This window comes from Colletes latitarsis, chromosome 7 (genome assembly GCF_051014445.1).
Source record: "Colletes latitarsis isolate SP2378_abdomen chromosome 7, iyColLati1, whole genome shotgun sequence".
In the NCBI taxonomy this organism is placed as follows: domain Eukaryota; kingdom Metazoa; phylum Arthropoda; class Insecta; order Hymenoptera; family Colletidae; genus Colletes; species Colletes latitarsis.
In genome coordinates, this window is record NC_135140.1 from 17,496,945 (window position 1) to 17,519,446 (window position 22,502).

The 22,502-nt window shown below is 37.8% G+C and overlaps 2 protein-coding genes across 5 annotated transcripts; one reads left to right on the forward strand and one right to left on the reverse strand.

Annotated features, from left to right (window-relative positions):
* The first annotated feature begins 327 nt into the window (after positions 1 to 327).
* LOC143343886 (Golgi SNAP receptor complex member 1-like) lies at positions 328 to 21,705 on the forward strand. Of its 3 annotated transcripts, none has more exons than XM_076769233.1 (5): positions 328 to 1,071; positions 1,553 to 1,701; positions 17,331 to 17,870; positions 18,032 to 18,223; positions 20,365 to 20,497. In XM_076769233.1, the coding sequence occupies exons 1-4, from the start codon at positions 835 to 837 to the stop codon at positions 18,216 to 18,218; spliced, it is 1,113 nt and encodes a 370-aa protein (XP_076625348.1). In that variant the 5' UTR covers positions 328 to 834; the 3' UTR covers positions 18,219 to 18,223; positions 20,365 to 20,497. The 3 variants fall into 3 exon arrangements, with proteins under 3 accessions (XP_076625348.1, XP_076625350.1, XP_076625351.1); XM_076769235.1 differs by lacking the exon at positions 20,365 to 20,497 and adding an exon at positions 18,492 to 18,815; XM_076769236.1 differs by lacking the exons at positions 328 to 1,071; positions 1,553 to 1,701; positions 17,331 to 17,870; positions 18,032 to 18,223 and adding exons at positions 19,445 to 19,743; positions 20,599 to 20,780; positions 20,868 to 20,936; positions 21,066 to 21,705 and having other exon boundaries at positions 20,365 to 20,540.
* LOC143343887 (carbohydrate sulfotransferase 11) lies at positions 1,978 to 16,881 on the reverse strand. Of its 2 annotated transcripts, none has more exons than XM_076769238.1 (7): positions 16,619 to 16,881; positions 14,510 to 14,682; positions 5,938 to 6,191; positions 5,371 to 5,611; positions 5,008 to 5,187; positions 4,761 to 4,918; positions 1,978 to 4,696 (listed from the first exon to the last, which is right to left on the reverse strand). In XM_076769238.1, the coding sequence occupies exons 1-7, from the start codon at positions 16,629 to 16,631 to the stop codon at positions 4,609 to 4,611; spliced, it is 1,107 nt and encodes a 368-aa protein (XP_076625353.1). In that variant the 5' UTR covers positions 16,632 to 16,881; the 3' UTR covers positions 1,978 to 4,608. The 2 variants fall into 2 exon arrangements, with proteins under 2 accessions (XP_076625353.1, XP_076625352.1); XM_076769237.1 differs by having other exon boundaries at positions 5,938 to 6,194.
* Positions 21,706 to 22,502: the final 797 nt, after the last annotated feature.

Sequence of the window (22,502 nt, forward strand, 5' to 3'; positions counted from 1 at the left end):
GTGGAGACCTGTTGACGAGAGGTCGGATATTAGTTGTTGAAAAGCGAGAAGGGAAGTGTGAGCCTTTCTCTCTCGACTCCCACGAGACGGTCCGAACTTACTTTGGGCAGTTTCGGTGAATCGAGAAAGAGGGCATATGTCATTTTGTCTTTGTCGACCCTCCGAGGTCTTTCGGCATGTATCGTATAGCTAAGGGAATAATGAGGAGAGGAAGAGAAAGGTAAAAATGATGAGAACACATAGAATTCTTTGAAATTATATCATTAATACATATAAATATATTATATTATATTATATCATGACAGAAGTTGTCAGCAACGTCAGCAGTGGTCAGCAGTGACACGCAGAGGGTAGTAGAGACCAAGCAGGGGTTAAAAACTGACAGAGACAAAGGCAAATTGACATCTCTGCTGTACAGATAAAACTAGTGATTTCTTCAAAGTCTTACCTCAACGTCGTCTATGGTGGAGCAACAAATCTCAGAAGTTTGCCACAACTCCACTCTACAGCATAATAATCTATGGTAGCTTCCATATCCATCATCTATCGTTTCGATTGGTTTATATAAAATCTCTTTATCTTGGCAAATGGAAAGTGAAAGGAAAACTTAGTAACTTTCCGTTGATTCGGCACGATTCAGTGTTGCTGGATTGATCGTGGATAAATAGTGATCGACCGCGGAAATTTTAGAAGTGATCGGAAGATAAGATACATGCTAAAAATGATTAAATTTTTTATGATATCGATGTTTCGCGTTGAGTTTATCATAGTTGCCTACCATTAATTATTAAGTATGAGTCTTCGTCGTCTAACGTGTGCAGTTTTAAGAAGACGATGGATTCGTTCGAAGATGATATGTTCGCGCTCAGCGACGAAGAATTACCAATATCAACGGCAAAATGCAACCCCATAGAAGAGCAGTTACTGAAACAATTTTTCGACGTGCAGAATCGAATCGAAAAAACCACCGTCGACATTAAAGAGATTCAAAATACGACGAGACACGTCTTAAAATCGTTGCAGCATCAAGCCCAATACGCGGAGAACGTAACCTCGGATTCTGACAGTGATGTGAGTCACTTGACAATGTTAATAACAATACCAGATACGTTATACAGAAAGAATATAAAAAATATAAAAATCCTTCAGTCCTTTTCGAACTAGTTAACGTAAAAATAAAAGCTTCAACACTTAAGACAACTCCAGGAAAATTATTTAATGACTTTTCGTTTTAGAGTTATAATAATAAAGACTAACACTTCAGCTAAGTGTCTAGACACTATATTATTAGTTTTTCGAATTTTTTAAGGCTTTGAGACTTGATTGCCATCTTAAGAGCATATTTGTAATAATGCATGTCTATTAAAGGAAGTAGTAACATATAGAATGATCTAATAATTATTTGTTTACTATATATAATTTTTAATTAATTGTAATGTGATGTATCATGATTAAAAGGAATGGTAGCAAAGAAAATGTTGAAATGACATACGTTATTTATGATATATACATTCAATATATGTTAAAATATATTAGTTTGTACACTTTTCAGTTGTACAATGTAGATGGCCAACCAGTGGTAAAGAAGAAGAAACATGTACATCAGGAACCCAATCGGATCTTAGTTGTACAAAGTACTTGGAAATACATTATTTGTGACAAATGGATTATCGGTATAGTTCTACAAAATGCTTCGCTAGAGTAAGTACATTGTTAATAGTTATTGCTGAATTGTACAAAATTTTGATTCGGTGCAATTATATTTACGATATAATCGTATAAAATTATGAAATAAAAAAAAAAAGCGGTAAACTAAAATTTTTCATTTTCGTAGTTTCGCATAAATAAAATTAATTTTCGATATAATCTGCTTGTTTGAAATTCTTTTATTTGCCAAAATAATTATTGTCATGTTGTACTTACGATTTATAAAATTATAAAGGATTGAAATCTACTATACTGCACGTGCCTCTTAAGTTCTTTCTGTTTTATAAAGAATTTCGTTTTATTTACATAAAATCCCACAATTTTAAGACATCGTTTCTCTATAAGTATTTTGTCATAGATTTAAGTACTATGTGAAATTCAGTATTCGCAAAAAACAATATCCTAGAATAATAGGGGCTCGAGAGATTTGTTTATACACGCTGCCACCTACATTTTGCGCGCGGAACCGTAACGAAAAGCGCTGGTCGCAATTTCACGGCTCCCGCGCCCTTAATTAAGTAAGTTTATATTAAGGATTATATATTACGAAAATATAACCCTGTATCGATCAAATATTACTTTTATAAGCGTAAATAAATATTAGAAAAATCGAAATGTATATATTTCTATTGCATTCTTGCATTTGGAAGTCGTGTAATTTAATACATCTTACTAATACAATTATATGCTACAGTTATTTTTTTTTTTTTCTGAGGCAGTACTATTACCATTTCGTCAATGATAATAATAACTATAATAACAATGTTTATATTAACATATGTATATATACATATAGACAGATATACGCATATAGAATCTGGGTAAACATAAACACGTTTCTGAATAGACAAGAACATAAAATAACTAACATACTCTATCATAGCAAACGACTGACCATAACTTATACGCGTAAATAAAGAAAACTTAATGGGTATATGCAAATCCGTACCATTTATAACTCACTCGGATGGAAAAAATGTTGATTCTATGCACTCTAATGCAAGCATGTATTCGCATATACACCGGCGCCCATAAATATTAGGACACTTGGCCATTGTTAATTTATCGTACGATTTCTTTCCACGAAGTTACAATGATCCAAATGTTGATATCGTTTCGATCAAGTGTCCTAATACTTACAAACGGCAATGTATATACGCTTGATTCCATATACATTATAATGCTCAATGTTTGTTCTAGCTCAAGTATCCAAGCAATACTCTTGATTTATGCGTACAAGATTTTTAAAAACGTACTCGCATCGCCTCGTAACAATTGTACAAACACCTTGTTAAGGCTGTCGTAGATCCTAACAATTTAATAGACCGTAACATTCGTTATTTATCAAAAGTTTAAATGCAGTAGCAGTGCTTGCACAGGTATTATCAACTTGGAACAGTTGAATATCTTCAATTCGACGCCTTAGTAGGCGGACAATGCGTTCGGCGCGCAAACACTAAGAATTAAGGGAGAACACTGTCTCTGCGTCTTCGAAAATAAATAGTTTTTTTTTTAACAGTTACATTTTAAGAATACTGCCCTAGAATATTAAGATGCAACGTTCGTTGAACGTGTCCAACGATAAGCAATCGATTCTTAAACTTTAAACCACTCAACTTTTCTCAGAAACTACTCATCGACTTCTTTTTTGTTGATCCTTTAAAAGATCAATAGGTACAACGATAACGATATTCGTCTAATTTCTAAAAATTGTAATTGTATTTAATTCTGACCATTAGGACCAGAGAACACAGTACTCCCACGCGACTAGAAAATTCCGGTAGCTCGGTACGAGGATGCTTCTATTTTCTAGATAGCTTAACATTTTCTCACGAAAATTGTTACAAATATTGTTCAAAGTATATACTTGAAATGTATACAGGTCGACCAACCCTGGGAAAAATTTTAATGGGACATTCTAGAGCCTAAAATAAGACGAAAATCAAGAATATCAATTTCTTGACTGAGGCTTCATTAAAAAGTTATTAAAAAATTAAATTAAAAAATTTCAAATCGCTTTGGAAAAATTATTGTCGGTTGCGGGGGTTAATTACAAGCATTTTTGGTGAATAGACCTACCCCCGAAATCCTACCCACTTTCGAGAAAAAAATTCGAGAAGGTGTGAAATTTTTCGACGAAATTAAAAAATTTCAAATCATACTAAAAAAATTATATTTAGTTACAGGGGTCAATTACAAGCATTTTTGGTGAATAGACCTACCCCCGAAATCCTACCCACTTTCGAGAAAAAAATTCGAGAAGGTGTGCAATTTTTCGACGAAATTAAAACTTTTCAAATCATACTAAAAAAATTATATTTAGTTACAGGGGTAAATTACAAGCATTTTTGGTCATTAGACCTACCCCCGAAATCCTACCCACTTTCGAGAAAAAAATTCGAGAAGGTGTGAAATTTTTCGACGAAATTAAAAAATTTCAAATCATACTAAAAAAATTATATTTAGTTACAGGGGCCATTTACAATCATTTTTGGTCATTAGACCTACCCCCAAAATCCTACCCACTTTCTAGAAAAAAATTCAGTACGAGCGGAACTTCAAACGTTAATAACTTTTTAACGAAGCCTCCATCAACAAAAGAGTATTCTTGATTTTCGTCTTATGTTGACCTCCAGAATCTTCCATTAAAATTTTTCCCAGGGTTGGGCGAACACCTTGTATACGAAACATTTATATTGGACATTTCGTATCGTCAGAAAAAATATCTAATTATCAGCGTTTTCTTGGATCCTAAAAGGTAGCGTCCCCCCTTAATTCGTTATATTAACAAACATTGTTTCCTATCTAATATTTTCGTTGTAACCGACGACACACGGAAAGAAGAGAAAGAATTTAAGCGCGCCACAAGGCGCTTGTTAGCTATGTACGAAACAACTGGTATTATATTTTACAAATCAGTTCAGTGTCTTCGTCTCTCCCAAACGCGATGTAATCTTCGGGAGAGTAATCGAATAGCACAAAGTCGTACCTGAAATCAAGCATGGAAAGTTGAATTTTGTATCGCCGCACCAAGTCGACCATTTGCAATTTACCTAAACATCTCGTAGAGATCTTTGATCTGCGATTTGGACAATTGAGCGAAGTAATTCTTTATTACATCCTTCGTTTGGACGCCTCTCGTGGGGTTCTTCCATTCCGGCTTGATAATGTGGCCCACGTGTGCTTGTTTTATCAGATAATCTTGGTCTTCCTTCAGAAAGCAAAGAACCACTTTTATTTTAAACAAGCATTTGAGTCCGATTAGCTGATCGAATTTGCTACAAATTGAAAGGTACTCACGTGAAGCGTCTCAAATTTCGCTATCACGTCGAATCGTACTTGACACGGTGTACAGAAACTGACGACCGGTGTCCAATGCATGTCCAGTTCGTTACCAGCCCTCCATTGGCACAGAAGCCAACGCACGAACTCTTCGAACAGCGGATACCTTGGACCGTGTCGTCCATTTGTTTTTGGATCCTGATCGTCGGTTGGAAAAAATGAAAATTAAGGCACGTTTGTTACTATATAAATTTAATTGCAGTGCCTACGGTTACTAAAGCTTGGTACGCGACCTAAATTCGCATCCCGGTAGGATTAGGATCAAGAATTAAATATCTTCGGGCCGCCAGAATTAGAACAATGACGTTCCAAAACGCTTACCCTGGATCTATAGTGCCAAACGATATGAGCCCCTAGATTGCTGTGAAATGTATGTGGCAAACTGTGCTCCAGCTTGTCCCTGTAGGCGCTAAGTAATCTCTCAAACGGATGTCTGACGATCAGGAAACTGATGCTGTCGTTTAGGAACTTGGCAAGCTCTTCAGCCGTGTGCCTGGGGTACTTCTGCCTCGCCAGGGACACCGGTACAGCTTTCGAGGCCTTCAAAAACTGAGGTCCATACCTGTCAGAACGTCAGAGCGTAGAACAATGTGTCTTAATTTTCTTTTATATCTCTACACCGCCTAGACGACTTACAGAAACATGTGAATCTCAAGTTTGCTTTCCGAGCCAACTAATTAAATAGTATAACGAGATCTTTTATCTACACTGTACGAATACTTTCCGAGATCAAACACGTTGGTAGAAAACGTTATGTAACAATAAAGGGAAGCTGTTGCTACACACAGCAACATACTTGATCAGTTAGCTCAGGAAAGAAACTCAGGTTTCACCTGTTTTTATAAGACGTCTGGATGGTGTAAGCCCTTTAAGTAGCAGAGATCTAACCCAGCAAGTAAATTGAAATTGTACATCCAGGACGTAGACGCTGCTTTAAAGACGTTGCACCATATCAGATGGTACTCTCTATTTACAAGAAACTCCCAGGCGTTAGGCCTGTGTAGAGAATCGTTTCCAGGCCGATCCAGCTCTTCTTCGGCGCACTTCTCTGCCAAAAACTTCCTCCTGATCTCCAGTCGACGCTCCGTTTCGGCGTTCGTTGCTTCCTCCATCAGTCTTTCCTCCGGAGTCAAGTTGGAATCCTCCTGGCAACGACAGTGTTTTCCATTTAACTTTTACATTAATATCATTACTTTTGTCAGATTGTCCGTATATCGGGATATGAATACCTTATATTATTACTACCGAACACACAGAACAATACGTTCTATTTATCAATACAAAATAACCACGATAACCGAATGCCGCCGCATGGACGCAGTTTCGCCAGGACATTCGATACCATGCCAGAACAAACAATAATCCACAAACCATCCACACTCACTAACAACTTTATATATAAAGAGTAATTTTTATAAGCGCTCGTGGACAAAATTGAACGTTCTAAAACATTTTGAGTCTCGTTAAAAAAAGAATTAATGGGAGATTCTAGGGGCCAAAATAAGACGAAAATCAAGGATAGCAATTTGTTGATTGAGGCTTCGTTAAAAAGTTATTAACAGTTGCGCCTGTAGAACGGCTGTCGTTGAGAGAGAACGGTTCTCACTCGGAGAACTGTGAGGCTGTCGATACGTCACTAAACAGAGTTTCTCATGCTGAGTGAGAACCACTATCAGCACGCAGCTGTTCACAGATTGCCGTTTTACAGGCGCAACTTTAAACGCTAATAATTCTTTAAAGAAGCCTCCGTCGACAAATTGGTATTCTTCATTTTCGTCTTATTTTGTCCCCTAGAATCTCCCATTAAAATTTTTCCCAAGGGTGGCCGAATATTCTGTATTTAATTGAAAGTATAACAATTCTGAATGATCATCAAAAAGACGAAAAAAAGAAATCAAAGATATTAATATGGTCTGCTTCTAGCGGGACACCTTGTAGAGAAAATTCACTGTTATTTGATTCGACGCAGGACCTGCGGAAGAGGAAGGAAAAGTGATTGGCGTAATTATCGCGCACGTTCGAAGGAAGTAAACGGTTCTAATCACGCGTAGACGTTCGCGGGGCTTTTCAGTCGATTAACATGGAGCTTTAGAGTTCGAAGCTCGCCGCCTCGAAGCCGTTTTGCTGCCAACAGGCCTGACCGTATTATATCGTGCACCGCGGTACGTGCGCCGACCTTCTGCTCGACACGCAAGGTTAATCCAATTTCCTAATTTTTGCAATTAATCGAAATACTCGGCGACGACTGTTAGCGGTAGCGCCGGATTACGGTTACTTGGCGCATTGCGGTTACACGTTCTTGGCACGACGCAGCGATTCTTATAATAATTGCCATAATTGATAGAGCTTAGAGATCAGTCGAGATTGCCCTCTTTGTCCCCCGGTTTCTCGACTCATTGACTATTCTCAGATGGAAAACACTATTGTATTGCCCGCGTAGGGTCGTGCTACCGGTTCCGACCATTTTATTTTTAAGCTGCTTATGCAGGGTAAGTCACGGAATTAGGACGGATCGCAATGGCTGCCTCCTCGAAGACAAAAGAAAAACTGCCAGTATCGTTCTGGGCTTCCAGAAGTTTAAAAAACTTTTTACACGACCAAAACCATCGTAAGTTCGAAGAATCGAAAGCTCCTCTTTGCGACTATTCCCTTAGAACGGACGTTTAACTCCATTTTAATCCACTTGGAACGAGATGCGCCATTAGTCTTATTACAGAATACATTTATCTCCTAGTTAATGAAATAAAATTGATCAGAATATTTGAAATGCAAAAATCCGCGATTAAATTTGAACCGATCGCGATACTTCTTCTCTGACGTATCGAATTACTGCCGGGAAAATAAAAAATGGCGGAGGAATATGATGTATGGTATAACAAGGTTTGTTTTTTTCATGGCTGCTGCATAGCGAAATTGCCCTTTTTTCTTTCGTGTAAAAGTGTCAGGGAAACGTGTTTGCAAAATGTATTTGACGCAAATCGAGTGACGCAAATATTATAAGAAGATAGACCTTGGTAAACTAGACAACCTCCTCTTTTGCCGTTTGTTTTTCTGTCTTCTGGGAAACAGGACTCACGAGCCATCCCACTTCCATCACGCACTATGTGTTAGATAGCACGTTGAAGTGTAAATATTGAATATGTCGAGATTGAAAGGAGGTCGAATATGTCATTAGAACTTCGAACGATCAATATCCTAATGGAGGCGTCGAAGATGTTTCAAGGTCATTTACAGAACAGAACAGAAAAGACACGAGACAATCGGAATGGTTGATTTTAATATGCGTTATCTTGCCTGTCGTTGAGTAACAAATATTTACGTGTGTCCACCAGCTTGCGATAATGGTCGAATTAAATTTTTAGTCGTCCAGATGGGGATGCCCCCTTACAGAATAGTAACCCTAAATGCATCCATGGCCTTGCGTGTATCCAATTCAACGGAGAGTCGATATAACTTTTATCGACGAGGATGCAATGAAACGAAGGCGCCGCAAACAACGATAGTTTTCATCCAATGTTTACGTCCGTTCGATGTGTCCGGACGCGCTGACATTGCGTCAGGTTCCACACACATTGCGCGATGCAACGATTCAGACGACTCGAGTGTGCTTCAGTGGGAAAATATTGTAGCCAAAGGAAGTTATACAACTAGATACACCTCGAAGTGCGGCGTAATCACACTAGCGTGTTATATAATGTTTGTCCGTATGTCATATTGTCCGCATACACAGGTTGGTTTTGTAACATCAAATTCAATTGGTATTCTTTGGCTGGGACATGATTGATTTCCAATAGATTTTATTTTTCTTTCCCTCGAACGAATTGACATTCATTCAGCAATAATTCAAAGTCACGCGTTATCGATCAAAGTGACCCCTGTTTTTAAGGGATGAAAAATTTCCATCTTTAAGTTGTGTTTTAGGAAAAACTAGATCCGAAGTTTTTACGTAACTTTCGCTTTTCGTGACTGGAGATATAATAAAGACTAGAATTGATCGCTTTGTATGGAGGAACGCATGTTTCCCAGCTTTTGAGGTAAAAGATCTCGAAATATAAAGGGTGTTCGACCACCCCCTTGGGAAAATTTTAGTGGGAGATTCTAGAGGCCAAAATAAGACGACAATCAAATTAAAAAATTTCAAATCATTCTGAAAAAATTATATTTAGTTACAGGGGTCAGTTACAAGCATTTTTGGTGAATAGACCTACCCCCGAAATCCTACCCACTTTCGAGAAAAAAATTCGAGAAGATGAGAAATTTTTCGACAAAATTAAAAAATTCCAAATCGTTCTAGAAAAATTATTTTCGGTTGCGGGGGTCAATAACAATTATTTTTGGTCATTAGACATACCCTCGAATTCCCACCCACTTTCGAGAAAAAAATTCGAGAATATGTGAAATTTTTCGACAAAATTAAAAAATTTCAAATCGATTAAAAAAAATTATTTTTGGTTGCGGGGGTTAATTACAATCATTTTTGGTCATTAGACATACCCTCGAATTCCCACCCACTTTCGAGAAAAAAATTCGAGAATATGTGAAATTTTTCGACAAAATTAAAAAATTTCAAATCGATTAAAAAAAATTATTTTTGGTTGCGGGGGTTAATTACAATCATTTTTGGTCATTACACATACCCCCGAAATCCTACCCACGTTCGAGAAAAAAATTCGAGAATATGTGAAATTTTTCGACAAAATTAAAAAATTTCAAATCGATTAAAAAAAATTATTTTTGGTTGCGGGGGTTAATTACAATCATTTTTGGTCATTACACATACCCCCGAAATCCTACCCACGTTCGAGAAAAAAATTCGAGAAGATGTGAAATTTTTCGACAAAATTAAAAAATTTCAAATCATTCTGGAAAAATTATTTTCGGTTGCGGGGGTCAATTACAATCATTTTTGGTCATTACACATACCCCCGAAATCCTACCCACGTTCGAGAAAAAAATTCGAGAAGATGTGAAATTTTTCGACAAAATTAAAAAATTTCAAATCATTCTGGAAAAATTATTTTCGGTTGCGGGGGCCATTTACAATCATTTTTGGTCATTAGACATAACCCCGAAATCCTACGCATTTTCGAGAAAAAAATTCAGTATGGGTGTAACTTGAAACGTTAATAACTTTTTAACAAAGCCTCAGTCAAGAAATTTATATTCTTGATTTTCGTCTTATTTTGGCCTCTAGAATCTCCCATTAAAATTTTTCCCTGGGTTGGCCGAACACCCCGGATATTGGGTTATTTTTCTGGGAATAATCAGTTTCATCGATGCGCGCCGGTGCACGTGCACGTGGATGCAAAGTGCAGACAACAGCACGCTGCACCACCCGCATGGCCCACATTTGCGGCGTCGGCGTCGACGTCGAGGCAAACCGTTCGGCTTCTAGACCGAAATCAATAAACGGAAGCAGGTACTTCTGCATTCGCCTGTTTCCGTCTGACCGTGGCTGCCACGACACGTTCGACTTTAAAGACATCAACTGTCTCCTGTCTGCTATCGCGTCGACTGGTCTGCAATAGTTAAACAACCAGGGACGCGTGGTAACCGAGAAACGACGCCTCAAAGCTCTCGGGATGGTCGCCTGACAAAACACCGATCGAATTTATTATGTTTGGATATTCTCAAATAAACGAGGATACAAAAATTTGTAACATTTGATAAAATTCAAATTCAAGTTAAACAAGTTTTCTAATTTTATATTGGTTCTGTATACATATTTTATAAGAATAATTTTTGCATTAAGGATCTAGGTTAAGATGGAGGATGTAAATAATATAAAGCTCGACACGAACTTATGGAATAAGACAAAATAAAATGGCTTTAAACTCGAATTTCTCAGAGTATCAGAGCCCATTTTGACAAATACTTTTGGGTATACGCTGCAACTTGCATCTACCCTCGATCCAAAAGCTATTTCCACATTCTGGCCTTCTTATCAGCAAACGTTGACCAGTAATTGTAATGTAAAAGTTTGGAAGCGTATAGACTCTTGGAACGTATCGAGAAGGCGCTTGTAACCCTAGAATCAAGGAGCAGACACAATAGCTCTCACAGAGCTCTCATTTGTGGTATGCTCATTATGTCTCGAGAAATTGTGCTGATAAGGGGACATCTAGCTCGAGAGTTTAGAAAACTCGAGAGGTAGCAAAGTGTTGGCGAACCTAAATCGGTTTGCTACAACTTTTCGCGAAGATTCCTTTGCACGTAACAAGAAAATATCCACCGATGCAGTTTTGCGCCGTACTATTGCAGCAAAGTTAAACCTAGTCTTTTAGATGTAAATGTTTGCCTATACGAGTCGTTGGGAATTCGAGATTCCTATCGTAATACATACAAAAGTATTAACTTTTTGTTGATATTAACACTAGGTTTACGGACACTCGTTGCACATATTTTTATTATAATTCGCTACGTTGACAGTTGCATTAAAATGCAGTTTTTCTTTTAATTAGAGGATACATCCATATCATTACATCAATTCAATTTAACATAAATTAATAACGTTAAGTTTAGAATCTGCATGCGTCAAATTGACGCGTACCGTAAACCTAGTGTTAAACAAGCTAGTATTACAAATATACCGATACAGGCCAATGGCGGAGTTGCTTCCGCAGAACCATTTTGTTGTCGCCTTGATAAATTCTATTTGACGGTAACCCGTATGTAAAACATTCTGTATCGCGTTACGCGAATCTGACTTTGCATTTTCAGTCGCCTGCGGGCTAAACAAACATACTAGTTTCCGCCTGGACGATACTCCAAAGTTCACGAACGTCGAACGTTTCACGTGCGCGATGCACATTATACTATGCAAGCGGGGAGATATCGATTAACCGACGACCGATCTCAAGGTCTCGGAATTAAATACAAAGCGAGTTTCTCGCCGCGGCAGACACAGCGAATCCCGGAAGGCTGCAGCACGGCAAATACCGTGAAATTTTATAGCTTCCACTAGGGATTCGTAGGGGTGGGTTTCCTCCTGCAAGTTTCTCTCAAGTTTCTTCGGAGAAAACGGCCCGAGGTAACAAGAGAATCGTTCTACTATAGCGCGACATTCATAGACGTCGGAACGTGCTGTGAAAATTAAACATTCGATGAAATTATCGTTCGAAACGAGCCCCATCAGTTTTTAACCCCCTTAACGTTCGTGCCCGAGTCTGACTGCTTTGAAAAACGATATTTGTTTAATCTAATGGTTTAAGGGATGGTAATATTGGTTTTCTTTCAAATTATACGTCGAATACAACGTTGTAAGTAACAAAAACCGCATTTTTAGAAACAAATCCAATAAAGAAAACTGATCATTCTTGGTTAACCCGAAAAATAGGAGCGTTATGGGGTTAAGGGGTAAGACCACTGTAAAAATCTGAAATAAAGCGGTTTTTTTTTTGGTAGCTATACTATTGAAGAATGTTATTAACCATGTCGTTGAGTGTGAAAAGAAAATATTCAAAAATAGTGCAAAATGACGACGCTGGAGCCATTCTCGCGAGGCGTGTTTTGAGTTACAGAAAAATCATAAACACACAGATTTTAAATATCATATTATGCCTTTCCAGCTTTTTAGCTTCGATTCTTACACGAGTTACAAAAACTATACAATTTTCTCTTACACTTTTGCCATAAAGGCTGCTTTTTATTTTTAAAGTAGTACTCTTGCATTATTTAAAACCTTGTGTCGTTCAATGGTTTGGAATAAACCTTCCTTGCATATAGTCGTGAGAGAGGTATCCACAGATTTTTCTTTTTTTTTATATTTCATGATTATATTTATCTTCGCCTTTTCCTCTTTCTCCAATGTTAATCGACTCATTGGACCGGTAATCGATATACAGCAATTTATAAGAAATGTCCGGTATCTAATATAACGAATGTAAAAGTTATGTTATTATTCGATTTTAGAATGGCGTCTTATGGTATTTTATGAATAATTGAAAATGTTGCAAAAAGGAAACCAACGTCGAAGCGATGTTTCTATCGATTTCCTTTTTGATTTATGGAATTTATCGGGTTCAATTATCATTCGTCCGATCGTTTCGTGTTGTCCGGAAGTGCCGTAACCTACAAATCAGCGGGCTAGTTGGGCTTTGGTTCGCCATAGCGCGGAGACTACATCCCGCGAAACGATCTCCTTACGTAAAGCATTGCGAGCATAGATTGGCAGGCTTCCAGGCGCAATGCGGCACACGATCGCGGGCTCCTACGGCCCCCTTTAAGCATGCAAAGGGTGGTCGTAGTTGCCCCCTCAATCTCGACTATTACTACACCGATACTAGATCGATCCTCGATACGAACAATCGCTGTTTTCTTCGACTCTTTTATCCCTCTGCAGTGGGACCAAAGGAGAATGTTAAAAGATACCAATTTTTCACGTCGCCTGGAAACGAAAAAATCATACAGGGTCTTTCAGTGTCTACCAAAGAACAAAAAACGATGGTAAAGTTATTGAACAGTTCTAGAGGCCAAAATAAGATGAAAATCAAGAGTACCAATTTGTCGATGAAGGCTTCGTTAAAAAGTTATTAACTTTTTATATTCTATGTTTCGTCGTATATTCCTCTTCGATTTTATTATCTTTCGTTTTAAAAAACCGACAATATCGTCGACATTATCTACTTTGTCAACGCGAAAATAAAAAATTATTTTTCGCTATCTAAATACATGCTAAACAAATGGTAAAATTTTCAGACCGATCGATCGCGCCGCTCGGAATAAATTCCCCAAAAAATGCTTTCTCGTCTCACTCTTAAAAAAAAAAAAGATAACTCTTTTAATACTATTTTTACCGCGGGTGATTCGACGCCTTTGGTAGAAATAATGTTAAGTAAACGTTCTCCGCGACGGGGGGCAGAAACAATAATCCCGCGAAGATCCAAGATGGAGGGAACCGTAGATAAAAACGTTCGAATCTGGAATTTCTTCTTGGTCGTTAAATTCAACCACGTAACAATGTTAACCGGATAAAGCTAATTCCGGTGTTGGCGGAATGAGATCCTCGAGCATCCGTAGCATTTAATTCAAAAATCCAGGTCGCGGAGGCTTCAAGGACCCGGGAACACAATGGCCTCTCATCTACCTAACGACATCCTGGCGCGTGTAACGCTATCGGCGTCTGTTCTGGATTTTGCAATCTCCGAAAATACAAAATAACACCAAGTGTCGCCTGGTGTAACGAAGGACATGCTTCTGAAAAGGTTCCTCGCGCAACTCGCCACGGCCTCGGACAAAGAGAGCTTGTCCTCTCTGTCCCTCCAGGATGGCTCTTCGTGCTATATCCGCTCCAGCTGAAACGACTGTCCCCGGCTGTACTTCGCGGACCCGGAGTAATTGTTCTTTAGAAAGCAATCCGCCTAATTTTCCGGTGGTCTAAATCCGCGCGTCCCGCTCGAAAGGCTTTTCTCTAAGAACAAAAGGGATCCTCGGGCCGCGCGGTAAAAGATTGCACGCTCACCTCCAACAAAAGGCTCTGATGCACGGTGTTCCCGGCATCCTGGCTCGACAGAGCCAACACCAGCAACGTTATAATACCGGCGGCGAGCAACGTGCGCCTAATCGCCGCGAATATATGGCGGCGCGGTGTCATCTTCTCCCGATGGACGGTCTTCCTTCTGTATTCATGTCGAACTGTAACAAAAATGCCCGATTGGTATCCGGTTACAGTTATCCGGGTACGCCAGCCTTCGAGACGCTGAATTAAACAATAATTCTAATAATCTTAATTACTAACATTCCACGCGTCCAACTTGTATGCTTTACTAAATTACGAGAAGATTTCGTTAACACTTTGACGGCCGCGGTCACGTGTGCGTGATCTACTGTATCAGTCACCGTTTCATCGTACATTCAACTTATTACGTTTGTTGGGGTTATATTTATAATTATAATAATATTCCTAGCATCTTCGTGTATTTCACTTTGGTCTACGATATCAGCGGTGACGGACACCTTACGTGCGGTCATTGAAGTATTAACATTTAGTTCCATTTAGTGACCATTCGTTGAAATGGCGTCTGTTGATAATAATGGATACATTCATGAAGTATTTGTGATTCTTCGTTTTAATCTAATCTGTCCTATCGACTTCAAATCGTTTAACGAAGATAAAATTTGATGTAGTTTAAGTAGCGCGATCCAAATGGCCATTGCAATAGGTCCACATATTATTTTTGCAACTAAAATCGACTGTAACGAAAAAAACGTTTGAAGACTCATGCTATTACGACCGTTTCTGAGACTCATGGTATATAATATTATTTTAGAAACACTTTATGTGTTAAACTTGTTTCTCGCGATACTTCTGCAGTACGAATAATCGGTTTCATAACCACTGACCGTGGCACGGCGCATCCAATTACATTACGTTTCTCAACCATTTTCCAAGAAAATATTAGATGGAATTGATAATTGTACCGTTCAATTTTGCTGGCATTCGTTTCATCGTTCGACTAACATGCGAAAAATTTGATTAGTTTTCACGATGAACGGAATACCTAAAAATTTACGGTAAATTTTGAATTTTTAAATGGCTGTATCTTTTTATAGCAACTTATAGCTTTTTCGGTTGTAAAATAAAAGATGGATACGATCTCCTTCTTTCAAGACAAAATATGTATGTAATAATCACCTAGATCAATACTATCGATTCGATATCTGCTAGATTAGATACCGTTTCTTTCCTCTTGCACCTTAATGTTTTTCGAACAAACGTGTTTCTATACGAGAATGAGATTCGTTAATCTAAATTTTATTAATATCTACGTGTTGTTATTTTGCTTGAAATAAGATTTTCGTTTCTGGTCCCTAACTTTTTGGTTCACCCTGTACGCAGTTTGTCAACAACAAACTTAACTTTCCACGATTCGTCTTCCCAAATCCTTTCCACTCAGCGTCTCGAACTTTAACGAAACCTGACCCAGCGGAAAAAGAAAGAGAATTGATAAAACTAATGAAAGCGAGACACACGCGATACAAAGGGATGCCGTAAGAATTTTACATAAATAATAGAAACCTTAATGTTTATAAAAGTTTCCAAAAACTTATAGCTAAGGTGTATAAAGTTTTAATTAGGAGAGGTTAGTTTTAATTCATAACTTTCGCGACAGTTGTCTCGTTAAGGAAAATAATATTGCGGGCAACCGTATATGACATGCAGAGTGTATAAGAAAGTTACGTCTACCGATCGTGGACATTCGATCGGTTACACAGGTGCACGCAACGTAGCGTCATGCGAGTAAATAATCCCGCCGATCGGTGGTTAACGTTCGACGCGAAACAAACCACGAAAGGGCAAGGACGCGTTTTCTAGGCGCGTTGATTCTCCCGTGGCTGGTCACGAATCTCACCCGCGACACGAATCTTGCACAATTACAGTCTCGATCGAAAGACCAGAGTCGCGAGAAAGGAACGCAGTTGCACCGCATACGTTTCCTGGGTCAATGGGTCAGAGAACACCCTTCCTTTCACCCGGGTTTATGTCTCCCCCGATTACTATTATGCTTCCCTACATTGTTTTGATGTACACGGCTAACAACGATACTCTTTAAACGCGTGCAATACGTACTTCCTACGGACATATATGCCCCCGGTGTCAGGATTCAAAGATGCATCTATCGCACCCCTAGCACGAAATCCAACTTTCCGCGTCGATTCGTCTCGAGTCACTTGCTCCTCACAGATACAGTCGAACACGAGAAAATCGAGACGCAACTGTTGTATTGCTTCTCGATTGACAAACTCGCGGGACACGTGACACGACTGACCGATCGAACCGAAGATACAGACACCATACGATCACGGTGGCATCCTGCAGATCACTGAAGGGATACCAGCGTCTCGTACCCCGCGCCCTCTGCTACCAGCCGATTCATACAACGTCGCCGATTGGCCAAAATTTTCGCGGGTCGATTTGCCGCTCGACGCACTCTGCGCACGCGCGGCACGACGAACCGTGTTCGCGTTTCTGGCTCGTTTGCTAACCTCGATCTCGCGGACGTTGTTTCTTTCGCGACTTTACGCGAATGCTTCTTTTCATTGCCTAAACACGTTTAGATGGAACTTATTATTACCTTATTATGCTAACAATAACGAACGAAAAACTTTTCTGCTTTTTAAAATTACAATTTTCTTTCGTCGATAACGGGGACTTTGGTTCTCGAGCAGGATCTATTTTATCGACTAGGTAGAATTCCTAAAAACTGTATTTTTGTAATTTCATCTGCTTTTATCGACGCACGCTAATAAATAAAGACGTAAAATATTTCGTTTCGTTTCAGAACGTTGTGCAATCTTCAGGTTTATGTAGCTGTGAGAGAGGTCGACGAAATCAGCGGTTTGTCGATGTGTTGGTCTTTGGTGGACAGCACGTTTTGGTACCGAACCGACACCATTAAACCCCACAAAGAAGCCATAGCCACTGTAACTCTTAATTTACCAAAATTCGATAAGGATTCCTTTTGCGACGCGTATGGTACGATTTCGTACCAAATCGACGATAAAGAGTATCAAACTCCTGTACCCACTGTTCGTCTATGCGTCGGGGAGACGATCGATACTAGTTGCGGAGTAAAGTTCTCGGTCGATGTGGAGCATAGTATTCTGGCATTAAAGTGCACGTCGATAGAAAAGACCGTTGGCGTACAAATTGATATGCATCCTGGCAGAGGGGAACGCCTTCTGGAATTCTTGGAAGAAAAATCTTTCAAAGAAATCTGTGCGGATGTATACGTTGTAAAGTCGACCGGATGTCTCATGTTCTGTCTAATCGAGATTTTGCCTATTATCGAAGGAGAGGTCAGATTAAGGATCTTTTCTAGGTGAACAAATATTCTCCTTTCATTTGTTTAATATTAGTTGTAATTGGGGTAAAAGTTATTTTACCGATTCAACGTTATTTCGAATTTTACAAATACTAGACAGACTTTCTTCGAGATTGCGAAACTATCGTTCGATGATTTATTGTTTTATATGTTTGCAGATCTACTAATGAAATGAACATAATAATACGACTCTTGCAAGATCAGTTTTCTGACCTGATCGTTCACGACGATGATCACGTCTATGCTGCGTTGGCCCTTATAGAAGAGTTAAAATTATACCTTGTTGACGGAAGTACCCCCGAACGGCAAATAGCGAGAATTAAAACCGATCTACTTATCCCGTGATGATGGTAAAGCAGACTTTATTAATCACCACGAAAGTTATTTTAAATCTTCGTATTGTGCCGTTTGCTTGTATCTTTATTAGGATAAAGCTCCAAATCGGCTCATTTTTTCACCATTATTCTGCTTTATTAGATATTTTAATTTGTACTATAACACATTTGTAATATGGTATGTAAATAACGTGTGTATGTGTGCATGTCACTAAATTATCTGTATTTAAATTTCATTTAAATCTTATATTCCTGTTATCTTACTCCTAGTTCCTTCTCCTAGGCAATAATACCAGGATAGCATGGCACAGGTAGTAGCATCGTAACTATACGAGATCCCACAGAAAACCGGTTTACTCACCACTACACGTTCCTAATCACGAACACACGAATATGTCGATGTAATACTAGACCGTGTCAAGCAGAGATGAACAAATATATATTTCATAATAACATGGTCTCGTGCTTGTTTGCTTAAAAAATGACTCCGTTTATTAATTATCATAAATAATCAAATAAAAATTTTCTACCTTTATACTTGGATTTTCTAAACTCGCAATGATTATCTAGGATAACGAATGAAAGTAACAACTTTTAAGGTTAGAATAAAATAACAGATTATTTTTGTCAGGCGACATAAACGAAAAAAAAATGAAAACACTGACGAATCTGGACTTTTTTAGATTACCCCTTCTGTTTCCTCTTTCTTCTCTGTACAAATAAAGATAAGAAGATAAAAAAAACTATATTATCGTGGGAATGATCCTCATTCGAATTCTTCCGCCATTTTTCAACTCCTATCGGTGAGCGTGTTTATGCAGCAGATTAGTTTACTACGCATACTTATGGTATATCGGTACACTATCTCCAGACTGTGTATGGAAACTGCCCCACCACTTACGTACGCTAATGCACAGCCACGTGTACGTGAGCTCAGACGCTTCGGATAGCTTCGGGGATTCGAGAAAGAAGGCAAATATGAGCCTTTCCTTTTCGCTCTCGAAACAGATGAAACCCGAACTGCATCAACCGACGTACGACTTCGAGTCTCGCCAGTGTTACCAAACGACGAACCTGGTAAAAACACCAATGGTCAATTGAACTACTGAAATCGGTAAAAAGTCTTTCTTTCCTTATATGATATACAGGTTGCTATTATTAACAATTTTATCTGATATTTATTCCTCGAAAGTCGTAAGATTGTCATATTAGACTCGAAATCGTATACCGGTTGACGCAAATCGGATTTCAGTCTCACATTCGCCTTCTTTCTCGAATCCCCGAAGATACCCGAAACACCGAATCTCACGTACATGTAGCTGTGTACTAATGTGCGTAAGTGGAGGGGTAGTTTCCTCTGGACACCAGTCTACCGTATGGTAACACTGTATAGGTGTCTGGTTGTCATCATCTGTTCGTGGAACTGTGTTATATCGTATGTAGTATCTGTTCACATATCATAGGAAAGGAAATAGAGCATCTCCTGATTTAAAAACAACAAATGGCTAACGCATTAAGTGCTGTCGATTGGGAAGGTAGATTTTGTTTGACGCGAATATTGCTTTCGTTATAATTATCTTTGCTGCCCTCGATTATCGAGAAATGAAAGTTACTCCAACAAGTAACATCGAACCACCTTGTTTTGACATACGTCATTTTATTATTAACACAATGTTGTCCGTTACGTTAAGTAAAAAAACCACCGTGATTAATCGTTTACTATCAAAATCTAACAAAACCTGGGGTTTTTTTTTTATTCTAAGAAAAGAAAAATAGGGTACTTCGCTTTCGTTGGATCAGAGTACTTTTGAAGTACGAAGAATATAATTATGAGAATTGTAACTACGTTATATCTGATTAGAACTTAAAATTGTTTCGTGGAACGATTTCATAAGATAAATTTCAATCGAAATAGGCTGTCCAGTAATGAGTATAATGTTAAGTATGTTTCCTAACCCTCACGATTACAGATGGTTAATCATTATTTCCGGAGAATGTAATTCAGAATTTTATAACGTTATTCATTTTAGTCGCACACGATAGTAACAGGTTACTTTGACTAAAAAAATTTGGTATTAATGGTTAGAGAGTCATATATATTGATGCTTTTTTTTTGTTTTAGTTTGAATTGTCATTGACTGCAGATTTTGTTTTAGATCTGCGAAGGCAAGCAAGACATCTAGAGAATGAAATTGATGCAAAGCTTGTAGCATTCAGTAAACTTGGTATCAATACTGGCTCTAAGCTCATCAATACAGATGAAGTACCACTTTTGGACGAAGAACATGTCTTTGAGAATATGGCCTCAGAGATAGAAGCATTATTAACTAAAGTAAGTTTAAAATATTCAACATTGTTTCAATAGTTTAAAGTATGTACATTTGTTATAGTTATTCTCTATAAACGAGAGAATGAATGAGTTACAACCAAATGGTGCTGCAATGTTACATACTATGCAGCGTCATAAAGACATACTGAAGGATTACAAGCTTGAATTCAATAAAATTAGAAATAATTTTGAAGCAAGAAGAGATAGAGAAGATCTACTGGGAAGCGTTCGTAAAGAGATCGAGTATGTATTAGTATTATTTTATTATTTCGAAACATTATTTTCGTTGTTAAACGCGCGATCGAGGGACTTATAAAAATTTGTTCGCAGTAACTACAAGAGCGTGAGCGGACTAAATCGCCGGGAGATGTATTTGAAAGAAAGTCAACATATTCAGAAGTAAGTAAAGTTTGCTATACAATTCGTTTTATTCTGATGTAATATTACTCGTATATACCAAAGAGCTGATTTGTTCGTTTACATTCATCAGGATACAAAATTTATGGAAACTTTTATTTTTTTTTCTAGTTCGGATCGTTTAATCAATGATCAGATAAGTATAGCGATGGAGACGCGAGAACATTTGATGACTCAGAGGCATACATTTAAACGTATACAAACCAGATTAAACGATATTTCAAATCGATTTCCAGCGGTAACTAGCCTAGTACAAAGGATAAATCTACGTAAAAGACGAGACTCTCTCATTCTTGGTCTTATCGTTGGATTTTTCACGTTCCTTATGCTCTTGTATGCTTTTCACTAAATAATCTTCTATACCAAAGTTACTTCCACCCTTAATGGGTTAGTGATTCGTCAATGGGAATGCATATATGTAGAAGTAAGAGGTATTTGGTGATGTATTTACAAAATACATGCAAATAGGAAACGTTGAAATTGGAAAGAGCGTGGCTGTGCGAGATTATACGTGAGTGAACTCTGAATGGTCGAATGAATGTCCTCATTCTTACAAGTAAAAAAAAAAAAACATAAACAACAAAAAGAAAACAAAAAAAAAAAAAAAAAAAAAAAAAATGTTGAAATGTACAGTTTTTTTATACCTAACTTAAGTCGTGGGTCAAACTATGTATAGAATTTTAATCCACGATCGACATGTTAATTTAATAAACGTTAAAATCAATGATGAAAATTTTACGCATTTATAAAATTATATTTGTACTTTCTCTCGATTTCCTATATACACGACTACAAACGTACCATACCTAAAAACAGGTCCGTGGAAAATTATGCCTGCGTAAAAAGCTTCTCGATATTAAATAGAAATTATGCTTCTTAAAACTCAACCTACGCGCAAATGTGTGTCGGTTTCATTGATTAAAAAGAAAAATAATACTAAAATCATTACTATTTGTCGCAGTACAATAGACTGATATTTATATAAGGTTTTTTATTCACTATTCGTATAATTTTATGCAATGCATTCGCACTCGCAAAAGGAAAACAATTTACATATTTTCTTTACTGAAATCCATTGTATTTTATACGCCTATGAATCAATGTTTCTATTATGCTCCGCGGCGTAACGAGTGTTTAAAACAACGAAAGGAAAGAAATGTAGTGGATGCACGACACTGGAGAAAAGTTGCACAATAACGAAGGGGAGGAAACAATGTTAATGAGAACATTGCAATAATAAAACCGGACTTCATATCGAAAGATCGATGTTTTTTAACATTACTTTTTTTTTCATTTTTACTACGAAGTATTGATTTTACATACACAGAGACATTTATACATGTATATATACACACGCACGTACATATATATATATGCATATATCTTCAAGTCTCTCATTCGAGTTCACAAAACACAGCACGTTACGAAAGGAATCGTTTCGGGCAAGTGCCAGTGCTTGTTTCCACGTATACTAGATACCACATTTATAAATTACATCTTGCTTGTAATAGGAACTCAAAACAAAAAAAAAAAAAAAAAAAAAAAAAA